This window comes from Tachypleus tridentatus, chromosome 2 (assembly GCF_004210375.1).
Source record: "Tachypleus tridentatus isolate NWPU-2018 chromosome 2, ASM421037v1, whole genome shotgun sequence".
Lineage (NCBI taxonomy): Eukaryota > Metazoa > Arthropoda > Merostomata > Xiphosura > Limulidae > Tachypleus > Tachypleus tridentatus.
The window spans coordinates 46,517,505-46,530,814 of record NC_134826.1 but is presented as its reverse complement, the minus strand read 5'-3'; the positions used below and the strand labels follow the sequence as shown (position 1 = coordinate 46,530,814).

General features: G+C 29.2%; 1 protein-coding gene across 9 annotated transcripts in view; it reads left to right on the top strand.

Annotated features, from left to right (window-relative positions):
• Positions 1–13,310, top strand: part of LOC143242718 (ras GTPase-activating protein raskol-like) — a 100,091-nt gene that overhangs the window by 68,229 nt on the left and 18,552 nt on the right. For all 9 annotated transcript variants that reach the window (XM_076486203.1, XM_076486196.1, XM_076486193.1 and 6 more), the window contains 10 exons: positions 1,837–1,916; positions 3,315–3,369; positions 3,638–3,755; positions 4,506–4,568; positions 6,504–6,600; positions 7,200–7,279; positions 9,416–9,478; positions 10,213–10,328; positions 10,769–10,917; positions 13,016–13,091. In XM_076486203.1, the coding sequence (XP_076342318.1) occupies positions 1,837–1,916; positions 3,315–3,369; positions 3,638–3,755; positions 4,506–4,568; positions 6,504–6,600; positions 7,200–7,279; positions 9,416–9,478; positions 10,213–10,328; positions 10,769–10,917; positions 13,016–13,091 (897 nt within the window). The remainder of the gene's footprint in view (positions 1–1,836; positions 1,917–3,314; positions 3,370–3,637; positions 3,756–4,505; positions 4,569–6,503; positions 6,601–7,199; positions 7,280–9,415; positions 9,479–10,212; positions 10,329–10,768; positions 10,918–13,015; positions 13,092–13,310) is intronic.

The following is a 13,310-nucleotide window of genomic DNA, read 5'->3' as shown; positions in this document are numbered from 1 at the left end:
ATAGGTCAATGCATAAGTGCATAGTGCTAAAACTATATCATAATTTGCTAAACACTAGGTAAATTATAACAGTATTGAAATACTAAACAAATAGTCTTCTCAGAAATCTTCAGTAGCTTTCATCTCTTTAGTTATTAGGCCCGGCATAGTCAAGGTAGCAAGGAAGTTTAACTCATAACCTGAGGGTCATAGGTTTGAATCCCCAGAATACCAAACATGCTCACCCTTTCAGCTGTGGGAGTGTTATAATGTGATGGTCAATCACACTGTTTGTTGTAAAAGTGTAACCCAATGGTTGGTGGTGTGTGGTGATGACTAGCTGCCTTTCCTCTAGTCTTACACTGTTATATTAGGGACAGCTACCAGAAATAACAGTCCTGTAGCTTTGCATGAAATTCCAAAAACACACACAATTTTCATTTATTTAAAATTTAATGAAGATCAGACAAAATCAGCATGAATAATAAACCTTGTAATGCTACCCACTAGACAAACGTATAACATAATTATTAGGTTGTCCAGAAATAAATGTCAGAATTCTCTCGATGGCATTTAGAAGCTGGATATTGGGTAACTTATCATTGCTTGGTTGGTTTAATCCAACGCTTGTCACTTACAAGGTGTCTTAATTGTCTGATATTTCAACTATAGTTAGAGTAAGTTTTGCAACCCTCAAGGCAGCATGGACAAGAAGGATTTCCATCTGATTTTCCTCTGCAATTTCAAACTCAGATGAAAAGCTACCAAAACTACATGGAACATCAACCAGGCATTCAGCCATGGATTTGTTACCGAATGTATAGTTTAGCATTGATTTCAAAGGTTTTGACATGGAGATGAAAATCTTGAAAACCATGAAGGTCATGGAAGGAAGCCATTCTTAGATGAAAACACATTAAGGGAAGTAGTTGTGGCAGACCCTTGCACAACAGTATTTGAACTTGCAGAAAAGCTAGGCACAAGCAGGTTAAGCATTGCCAACCACCTGAATGTGATTCAAAAGATGAAAAGGTTGGATAAGCGGGTTCTGCATGAGCTGACTCTGAAGATCAACAAAATTGGCATTATGAGACCTGTCAAGGATGGCACTCCAAAAATTGAACAAAGTGGGAATCAAGGTTCTGCTTAATCCACCTTATTCCCAGACCTTTTCCCTTTGACAACTTTTTGAACAATAAACACTTTCAAAACCAGACAACTTAGAAGAAGCTTTCAGGGAGTTCATTAACCATAGAAACTGAATTTTACAGCAGGGGCAACAAACAACATTGTTACATATTAGCAAAAGCATGTTGAATAAATGGTGCTTACTTTGGTTAAATCATGTTTTACAACACTGATTTATACTTTTCCAAACTTTGCAGTTCAAAAACGACATTTATTTCTGAAGAACCTCATACATTAAAAATATTACAAATAATTATGTTTTAAAGAAAAATTATCTTGTGAAACAATGCATATGTAATTTATTTTAAAACAATATCCCTGCATAACAGTATCCAAACATTTATTCACTAAATTTCAAGGTTTCTTTCAAGACTTATTTATTCCTTTTTTTAATGTAAGATATAGATATTAAAATTCCTTGTTAATTCATAAATAATTTTCTACTAATAATATATTTTATTTCATTGTATCTAAAAAAAAAAGCAATTATTAAAAGTGTCATAGACTATTTGTGTGAAATACCATTGCAAAAAATAATAATGTTATGTACTGATTAAAGTTTAAGATATTTTTTTAAATTTTATATGTTGCATCTTAAAAATTACTGTGGAATTAAAATTACTACACAATGTGTAAATAATTGTCTAATAATTGGAAATGTTATTCCAGCCATCTGAGTGAGATTGAAACAGTTAGTGTGAAATTGTACAGAGAATCAGATACAAAGAGGAAACGACACAAATTGATAGGTAGGTTGGATTTTAAAACCTTTGTCTTGAAGTATTTATAACAAAATAGTTTAAATGGGAGACTAGTAGGCAGTTGTAGCATTTTATTGTTTTTCTCAACACTGAAGCATTTAGAAAATAAAGAAACTTGATTGAGGTAGAAAACAATGTGTTATACATTTCAGAAAAACTGCATTAGTGAGCTAAGAACAAACTATGTTGTTTTTAGTTAAGGAATTGGAAGAAATCATGTGAAGTCATGATAATGGATCATAGATATTTTGAAATACTGATGTGTGAATATAGATTTACAAATATTGTAATACAACAAAATATGGATGTAACTTTCATCACCATCATTCTTCTGGGTCTTGTTGCTTAAAGGCAAACTTTAATAAACAAAAATTGTGGTATGGTGCATTTCATATGAATTACTGAATATAAAAATACAGTTTCAAATGAGAATGTAGGTATGCACCTAGTATAGCTACAATATTTTATAGGGTCATGAAAGTAGCAAGTAATCTGTAGTTATATTTAATTTGAGGTTCGTGGATATAAACAAGATGATACGCAAAAGTTTGTTATGAGTGGAAACAAAAGTGAATTAACAGTTTAACCTGAAAATTAAATTGAGTGAAACTAAAGATATGCTCTATAGGTAAATCTGGTATATAAAAATCTGTGTTTAAAGAAACAGTAAATATATGCAAGGTTTAATATGAAACAAGCTTGACTGTAAGTATGAAAAAGGAGCAAATTATTGTCTTTGAATTTTCATGTTATCAGAACTGTAATAGTTAATATTCTCAAATAATATGTGGATTCAACATTTCAGCTACAAAGATATAATGAATCAGATGGACTGTTCAGAATTTCCTTGTTTTGTAAAAAAATATTTCTTAATTTCATTCTGTTCATTGTAAAATTTAAAACATTAATTTCAAAACAGAAATAAATAAAGCTATTCAAGCTTCAAAAGTTCAAAGTATAAAATTTATATAACACAAAGAACAACTAATCACATAGGTAAAAGTACTTTATAAGTTTAGAAAAGGCCTTCCAAAATAACCATTATTATTTTAGTAGCATACAGTTAAGTATAAATCACACCGTAATCTGTAATCCTTGCACACTGTATGATATTATTTTGGTGTTATGCAGTTATGTACAAGTTAACCAATAACCTCTAGTCTGTGTGTACTGTAGAATATTATTATAGTAGTACGAAGTGATGTATAGGTTAAACCATAGTCTGTAGTCCTATGTGATTCACTTTTAAGAATAGATCTTTCCATTGAAAACATTTTATACATTATAAGCAACTAATATAATTAGTTCTTGTAATGCTCTCCTAATTGTAACAAAAGTACTCATTTAAACTGTAGTAACTCATAACTGAGTGTTTTACTCACTTAGGATCTCTGGAGATTCCAACAAAACTAATTAGTGGAAAACAACTGATAGAAAACAGGTAACTGCTATGTAAATAATAAGATACTTAACCAGTTTACTTAATGTAAGATTGGTATAAAAATTTAAATATATATTTGTATACTAGTTAAATAAAAATTAAAATTTGTGATAAGGTTAAAAACATTAAAATAAATTGTTTTCAGTTTGGTGATACATTTCTTTTTATTTTCTGTATTTTGTTTCCTATAAATTTAAACTTATAATATAATTCATGCTTTTTCTGTCTGATACATTTTATTAAGATGTTTTTTACTTTGTGTTTACAGGTACAAAATCAGATTAGAAAAGAATTCTGGAATGAAAGAATCACCTTTTGTTCGAATAAAGGCCCGTTTCCAGTCTGTAAATATTTTACCTCTCGAGAGATACAAAGATTTTAGGCAGGTATGTGTGTTAAAAAGTGCTTTATATGAATTTTGTTTCTTGATATTGAAACAATATTCCACAAATGGAATTAACCAGATAATACTTAACATTTTTTATTGTATTATTTACACAAGATATATTTTAAAGATTTGTGTTTTATAGATGTCATATTAGCCAGTAGTTGTTTGACATATATGTGAAGATTTTGACTCAAACAAAAATAGAAATATGACATTCTCACTTTTTCTGGGCCTGTTGGTTAAGACACTTGACTTGTAATTTGGGGGTCGTGGGTTCGAATTCCCGTCACATCAAACATGTTCGTCCTTTAAGCCGTGGGGGCATTATAATGTGATGGTGAATCCCACTATTCATTGGTAAAAGTGTAGCCCAAGAGTTGGCGGTGGTTGGCGATGACTATTTGCCTTCCCTCTAGTCTTACACTGCTAAATTACGGACGGCTAGCACAGATAGCCCTTGTGTAGCTTTGTGCGAATTTTGAAAAGAAACAAACACTTTTTTCTATCATCTTGTGTGGCTTAGAATGGACTGAAGTTACTGTATGATATGCAGATTTAGTCTTTTTAATATTACATCATAACAGGAAAATATGAGTTATGAGCTTTGATTCAATTGTCACTTATCATAGTAAACAATATTGTATTGTACAAAAAAAAAAAAAATTAAGGAAATTCCCTATAAACTGAACTGATGGCAAAAAAAAAGTAAACTTGACATGAAAGTGTTATGTTTTTCAATGTCTTTCAGTTTCTGTGTTCCAAGAATAAATCACTAGTCCAGATGTTAGAACCAGTTCAAGTGATTGTCAAGGTATAATATTATGTTTGTCATTTAATATTTTTTTTAAAAACCCAATAAGAATTTAGGGTTGTTTTCTCTCTATGTCTGTGTATGTATATATTTATATATATATTTATTTATTTATTTTTGTAAGCTTTCAGTCTGTTTTGTGCCATTTGAAGACTTACATGGGGCTGAAAGACTACAAAATTTTTACTTTAGATTATGTATGATGCATTTTGTAATTGATGTTTTATACCATCAGAGAGGAATATTAGAGATGTTTTACAGTACATTTATATATTACAAAGAATAAAAATACCACAGGTTGAAGGTCCTCTGGGACCCTCTATTTGATTCATTAAAATCATTGAAGCTTTTTTCAAATACCACATTTTATTTAAAATTAGCAAACTAATAATATTGTTGTCAGTGAAATCACATACATGCACATTATATAAAGTGTATATTTTAGAGAAATATTTTATAAAATAAATATCTGTCTGTAGTTAATATTTCCATTAAACTTAATAAAACCCCTTTCAGGAAGTGATATCCTTAGGCTTATTAAAATTATCTGAAGTCTTATCAGTAATTTCAGCATTAATGAAACTCCTTTTTGGAAGCAATATCTTTAGGCTTATCAATAACTTCAGCATTAATAAAACCCCTTCTAATAAACTGTAACTGAGAGTTTATCAAAATTCACTGAAGTATGTTGTAAGGTGCTCTGTCATTGGGCAATTTCTTTTGGGTTATTTGGTAAAAAATAATGTCAGGTGCAGTTCATGCATGACAGTGGATTCATTTATTTTGTCAATAAATGTTTACTACAGCCATGTCCACCTGTAAGGCTGACTTGAAATATGTAATAATCGAAATGAGTGTAGGTGTAAGTTACTTACACATTTGGTTGTAAAACTGCACAGTTAATTGATCCAATAACCAAATAGCAGAATAGGTGTGGTAACTCTTACTTCGGCCCGGCATGGCCACATGGGTTAAGGCAATGGACTTGTAATCTGAGGGTTGTGGGTTTGAATCCCCATCTCACTAAACATGCTCGCCCTTTAAGCCATGGGAGCATTATAATGTGACAGTCAATCCCACTCTTCGTTGGTAAAAGAGTAGCCCAAGAGTTGACGGTGGGTGATGATGAATAGCTGCCCTCGTCCTACACTGCTAAATTAGGGATGGCTAGCTCAGATAGCTTTGCATTAAATTCAAAAACAAAACAAAACAAAATTAAATAAAGTTTCTGACACTGAACAGACTTTTTATAGAATCATTCATGTTCATGTCATAACCTTCTCTATTCTTACTTTTCATGAACTTTATTAATTTATTGCAGTTGCAAACTTCCTCTCACAAATGTGTAAATTAAAACATAAAAATATAACTTACAAAAAGTATTATGAATAATGTGATAAAAAAATTAACTAGATCAGAACTAAAGAAAGTATTTACAAACTAATGAGAAAACAAACTAACTACAGTTTTTATAATGTCATAAGTGAATACACAATAAAACCTATAAATCAGAACATCTGTGCTAATTATAATTTTAACCTAATTATTCAGAAGCATAGAGGACTGACTTCTTGTTAAACTAGCTCACTAATGAGGAATAACCATAGAGATTTCATTGAGGAGTTGATTAGCTTAATTAAAGTTTTAGTTTTAAAATTCTATGTCATTCTAGTATATTTTATATTTCTATTTTGCATATAAACATTAAATACATTAGTGTACAATTACAAAATGAAGCATATTGTTGAGGTGTTAGTTATATATCTATATTGGATATATTGGACATATAATCTGTTACTTCTCTTGGTATACATTTTGGTTGTAGAAAATAAGTGGTAACTTATGTCAAAACCCTCATATCAATTATTATATTAACTTCCTTCACAAGTATTCTAATCTTTGTATTTTCTCACTTCACTGTTTACAATCCTGTAGGAAGATATAGCAGTTACTCTAGTCCGTATAATGCAGAAAGAACATGGGGCAAAAGAATTTCTTACAAACATTGTGATAGAAGATGTTAAAAAAGTTGGTAGGTTTTTAACTTGATGTATTTCAATAGATGTTTAAAGTACAGACATAAACAATTCCAGAATCTTTTGTAGACAGATGAACAGTTAATTACTTTCCAAACTATATATATGGCAGACTAAAGATGAATAAATAATCTAATTATATTATTAATTGAGTATTATTCAAAAACATGGTTTTACCTATATAAACTCAAGCAAGAAATGGTAGTATTTACATTTGTAAAGGGTTGGTACTATTTTATCAATAAATTATTATCTTTTTCTTCAACCACAAAAGCCTCTCTCACATTAAGACTAAAAATGTAGAAGGAATTTTAATTTTAGAATAATTTATTTGGTTTATTTCATGTCTTACATACAGTTGTTTAGAGAAACTGTAGATGAAAGTTGTTCTTTTATTGAATTTTGACAGAAAAGTTTTATCTGGATTATGCAACCTGGACTATGACATCTGTTTTTTTGCTAAGTATCATAGTATTGTTAAGAAAACTTTTATGAGTTTTATTTAGTTTTGCCTGCTATAAGCTTTCCTGGTTAGATATTGCTTATCCACTAAAAGGCATTTCTGATGAAGCTAAATTTGTTTCCATGTAACAAGATGATCAGCATCTAACTTTCCGTGGAAACTCTTTTGCCACCAAAGCATCTGAAGCTTACATGAAGCTACTTGGAAATGAGGTGAGATATATGATAAAATATATGAGGAATTTAATTCATCTCTTCTATCTGATATGTACCCACTAAGTTATCAAACCTATATAAAGATTTTTAAATAGTTGTTAGTTTTATTTTGACAATTTATAAAAGAAATTGGAAGCATTAAAAATCTAAAAATTAAAATGTAATGCCTTTATAATATCAGGAACACTGTTGTATTGTATTAAGTTACTTACATAAAAGAAACTGATATAGTTAGTACCTTTTAAACTAGGATTATTTAATTGGATATATATATATGTGTGTGTGTGTGTGTAATTTGGATGAGTTTATGTTGTGAATGTTGTATGTAATCATGTATCATTGTTGGAGATGAAAAATATTCACCCAAGTCTACTCTCCCACCATTAACCATATCAAAATATTACATTAATTCCTTTTAGCTCATGGTTGGGTAGTTAGGGCATTTTACTTACAACCTGAAAGTCATGGGTTTGAATCCCCATCAAGCCAAACATGCTCCTCCTTTCAGGTATAGGGACATGATAATGTGACAGTCAGTCTCACTGTTCATTGGTAAAAGAGTTGTTAGTGGGTGGTGGTGACAAGCTGTCTTCCCTTTAGTCTTTCACTGCTAAATTAGGGACAGCTAGTGCAGTTTTGCATGAAATTCAAAACATACCAAATCGTTTTTGCATCAGGGAATTAATAATTATAAGATATTAAATAAGAGCGTGACCTCAACATTTTTAATTAGACTTTTCCATTTCAGTGAAATAAGCAAAAAAAGATTCAATATTACAGTGCATCTGTCAATTGTGTTTGTTGTATTCAATGTTGGTTTACTTCACAAATTTGACCTGAGCCACAAGAATTTGATAAAGTTATTTCTGTGTGCATTATTTAGATTTTTTGTTCCAAAGGTTTGTGTTATTATAATTTCAGTAGTCTTATATAACTGCAGCTCATTTTTAAAAGTAAACTGAGACTTTATAAAAACATTTGTCATTAAATTCTAAAAGATCTTATGAAAAAGCTTAGATCATGCTTAACATCACAATACAACCAACAGCATGCTTATATTTTAGTTTCATTTCATTTTACTCAAGGTAATGAATGTATAGGAAAATGTGTTTTTAACTTTTGAAAAATTAATTATTTATGAAGTTTTTCATTAATTATTTAATTTTCATGTAAAAAAGAACCTTAATGTCAATAACTTCCAGTTTTAATTTCTTTAAAATATGTATTATGAATAAGTGGGAAAGGTCATCATTTCTAGCTGTTGCTCAGTAGGTTAAAAATTTGTATTTCAAATTTTTGATGATTATTACTTTATTAAAGTATTTTTCATATTTTTGTGTACAAATATGTCTATATGACAATAATACATGTCTGCTAATGTAAATGATACCATAAGAATAAACGTGTTAAAATTTGTGTTTAAAGTTTTCAGTGTTTATTATTTTAAAAATATTTTTCATATTAATAAGAGCTGCATCAGGAATCAAGTTTGTTTGTGAAATACATCTATGTGACAGTAATATATGTCAACTAATGTGATTAATGCCACAGAAGTAAATAGATGATATTAATCACAATACTGTTGGCTTCTTCCAAAACTTGTAGAATATAAAAACTGTTTTGTTAAAGTAGTTTAGTAAATGAAGAGATGATCAGTGGTTTAGTAAATGAAGAGATGATCAGTGGTTTAGTAAATGAAGAGATGATCAGTGGTTTAGTAAATGAAGAAATGATCAGTGGTTTAGTAAATGAAGAAATGATCAGTGGTTTAGTAAATGAAGAGATGATCAGTGGTTTAGTAAATGAAGAGATGATCAGTGGTTTAGTAAATGAAGAAATGATCAGTAGTTTAGTAAATGAAGAAATGATCAGTGGTTTAGTAAATGAAGAGATGATCAGTGGTTTAGTAAATGAAGAAATGATCAGTGGTTTAGTAAATGAAGAAATGATCAGTGGTTTAGTAAATGAAGAAATGATCAGTGGTTTAGTAAATGAAGAAATGATCAGTGGTTTAGTAAATGAAGAAATGATCAGTGGTTTAGTAAATGAAGAAATGATCAATGGTTTAGTAAATGAAGAAATGATCAGTGGTTTAGTAAATGAAGAGAGAGTGATTTAATTACTTGCTTACAGTATTTGCAGAATACACTGAGGGATTTTGTGAAGAGTGTTTTAGAATTTGAAGATGATTGTGAGGTAAGACTTTAGAATGGTTTTCTTAAATACAAGAACTTCTTGGGCTTAGCATTTCTTCTACAGTATTATTTCTTGGCCATCACATAGCATCTGCAGTTGTAATTATGTTTTTGCTTACTTAGTGCACCAACTAAAAAATAAAGCATTAATCGCTTGAAGACTTGAATATTTATCAGTGGCTACAAGAATACCATTAACTTACATTTAGCATTACAGTATTGTTCAGTCAAAAATGTTTGTTATTTGAAAGAGTTGGAAACCAGAATTACTTAAATATTTTGATTTATAAAAACATGATATTAACCATGTAAACAAATATACGTCATTAAAATGACCAGTGTAAATTTTATTATTGGCATATTAACAAAATTAATTCCATTTAGGTAATTGTTCATACTCTTTATTGTAAAGTGCTTTCATAAATGTATTTTCTGTAATAAAACCATTGTGTTATTAATGTGATATCTGTTATTTAATAAATTACATACTGATATATTGCTTTGAATCCTCGTGAATGGCATACAGTATTACATGATACATGTATATCTATATACACATAACATTTTGTAAGGTAAATTTCTTTATATATTCTGAATCAGTTTTTATACTTAATAGCTTTAAGGGGCATATAAAGCAGTACAAAATAAGTACTCTTTCATAATTGTTTTATGCAAGTTAATTTTATCAAACTTTCTTAAGAAAACAAGTTTTCATGTATTGACTTTGCTTGTCAGGTAGATCCTAGCAAAGTTCCTAATGAGAATATTCTACAGAAACAACAGAAAAACCTGTTAAGGTTTGTGGAAGAAGCTTGGAATAAAATTACTAGCTCAGCCCCAAACTTACCATTGTAAGTACTTACATTGTAAAATGTATCATATAAATAATGATAGGAACTTAAACTTCAAGACCATATTTATGTATCATATAGATAGAATGAGATTATATTTGTTACCTGATAATCCTGTTTATGAAATTAGTAGTAAAGTAAGTTAGAAATCAACAAGATCTATTTCATATCTTATGTATTGATATATGGAAAATATCAATATATTTTAAGATTAACTAACATCATATAACATTTTCAAATTAAATAAATATATATGTATATGCACCCACACTTATAATTGGGGTACTTGAAATTTTATTGTTCATTTGTCGTATATAGCTCAGAAACTTGGCCATAGTTAAAAGTATTAATATTTTTGTTATATAAAACTAGTATTGAAAAATAATAAAATAAATGTTAATTATCTAGTAACATTGTCTGTAATTTTAAATTATCTTCAGCGAGCTACAGGAAGTATTTTGTGAGTACAGGAAGCAGCTGCAAGCCATTGGGAAAGAACACATTTGTGATAAATTAATCAATGCTTCCATATTTTTACGATTCCTTTGTCCATCTATCCTTTCACCAAGCCTTTTTAACCTCACTAAAGGTAATTAGTTTTAGAAAAATTTGTAAATTACGTGCTTTGTTACAGTAATGCAGTAGTTTTTAAAATTATGGATTGTATGTTTGTTTCTTTTTAAATAAAACTGGTTTTATAGTGAATTGAAAAACTTTCAATGGCATGTGAAAATTAAGAGATAAAAATATGTACATATAAAACTATTCCGTATGGATATTTTTTCTTTTGTTCAGTAAATTTTTGTTTAGTTAACCTTCCCAGCACAGATAGAGGTACATGTATCATAACCTTTTTTTTTTTTTACAAAATTGAATTTAAGATTTAACAATTTTTTTTATTGATGTATAACAGTAAATTTAACATCAAAAGGTAATTTACAATCTAAATTTTTATATTATTATAGCTTTTATTTCTTAATTTAAAAGGTAATGGTTAAATAAATCTGTAGTCTTCACTCTTCTGTATAACATGGTACTTAATAAATCAAAATTACCCATCTAAGGCATTCTTTTCACCTATATCTCAGCTTTTAAGTTTTAATACAAATTGCCCACTTATAGTATATGTAGTTGCTGCCAATATGTAATATAAACTTATAGTGTCAGTCTTGCATTTCTGAAATAATAAAGCCAGTATGTCAAACCCAGATGCCATTCTTGTCCTATAATATCTACTTTCAAATACATATCAGAGATTTTTATTTATTGGATACTTTATAAGGCTAACTTGTTCTAACAAAGGTTATGAATAATTCTGCTTAGAGTTTTATCCTTCTCTTAATTATACATTATAGTTATTATAGCACATGGTATTATTTTTTATTGTAAGTTCAGTATTTGAATTAAATAAAAACTGAGTAAAAGACAAACAACAGCCTTACCAAAAATTATAGTTAACTTGTATTGAAACTTCTGCTGCATATAAGTACTAAATGTAACAATTATAAAATTTTTAGGTTAGATAAAAGTACTTAAGTGAAAAAAAAAAAGAGTTAAATAAAAGTGTTTTTGGGTGGGAATATTTACAAACTGCATATGTATAATTTAATTCAATACCATTTGTTTACCATAACTTGCACTCTGCTTTTACCAAGTGATTTACTGTTTTACTTTGCTAGTTTAGTAGTTGGCATGGTATGGCAAGGTGGTTGAAGTGCTCAAATCTTAATCTAAAGGTTATGGGCTTGAATCCTCATTGCATCAAACATGCTCACCCTTTCAGTTGTGGGGGGCATTATAATGTATAGTCAATCCCACTATTCACTGGTAAGAGAGTAGCCCAACAGTTGACAGTGGGTAGTGATGACTAGCTGCCTTCCTCTAGTCTTACACTGCTAACTTAGGGATGGCTTGTCCAAATAGCCTTTGTGTAGCTTTGCACAAAATTTAAAAATAAACAAACAAAGATTAGAAGTTAGACATATTTCAAACAGCAATGAAAATAAAATTAACTTTTATTTAATTAACAGACCAACAATTACAATTAACTACAACTGTCATAACATGCAGTAATTTGAGAAATGAAAAAAGAAAAAGTAAGTTAAATGTATTTAGTATTTTTGCATGATGCTTACAAGGTTAGAGGGTTGGTCAAATCGACTGAGCCTGTTTCAGAATAGAGAGAATAGCAGATAAGTATAAATCTTTACTGAAAAGAAATATGATATTCATTTAAGAAGCTTTATCAGTTATAAGATTGAAATATGAAAACTGTAAGGTGAAAAGTTATTCTTAATATGAAGATCACCTTGCACACTTAGTAAATGTTTTTAAATTCACAGACAGACAGTAGTAAAATTACTTAATTCAGTTTATGTGCAATGTTTATTAAAAGCTTGTCAAATTTCATAATGAAATACACAGTAATTTCAGAAGTGTAATATGAATAATTTCACATTAACATGGCAGCCATAAGGCTGATCAAAATAACCAAGACTTGTACATACAGGGTTAATTAACAGATGATTTGTAAAATGCTTAGGCCTAACAACGAGCATATGGTATGTTCTGCAGTTTGCTTTTTTTTTAGTCTAATAGTGCATAAGTAGTAAAATATAATTAGGTTGAGATAACATTTGAGTAATTTGTCATTTTTTTTGTTGTTGTTGTTTTGTGGTTTTTTTCAGAGTATCCAGAACCTAAATCAGCAAGGAACTTGACTCTTATTGCTAAAACAATTCAGACATTAGCAAACTTCACAAGGTATGAGCTGCCTTTGTTTAATATTACAACGTATATCTGTGGTAACTCTTTTAGCTAAGTTAATCATATTACCATCAGGATTTCACATGTTCTTAATTTGCATAGATTTCTTAAAGTACCTTTACATCAAGTTGATTGTATTTCATGGTTTAATATTTTCATTCGTTTTAAAAGAAAAAATATACATATATAGTTTTTGTGTTTGTATGTTTTTGGGAA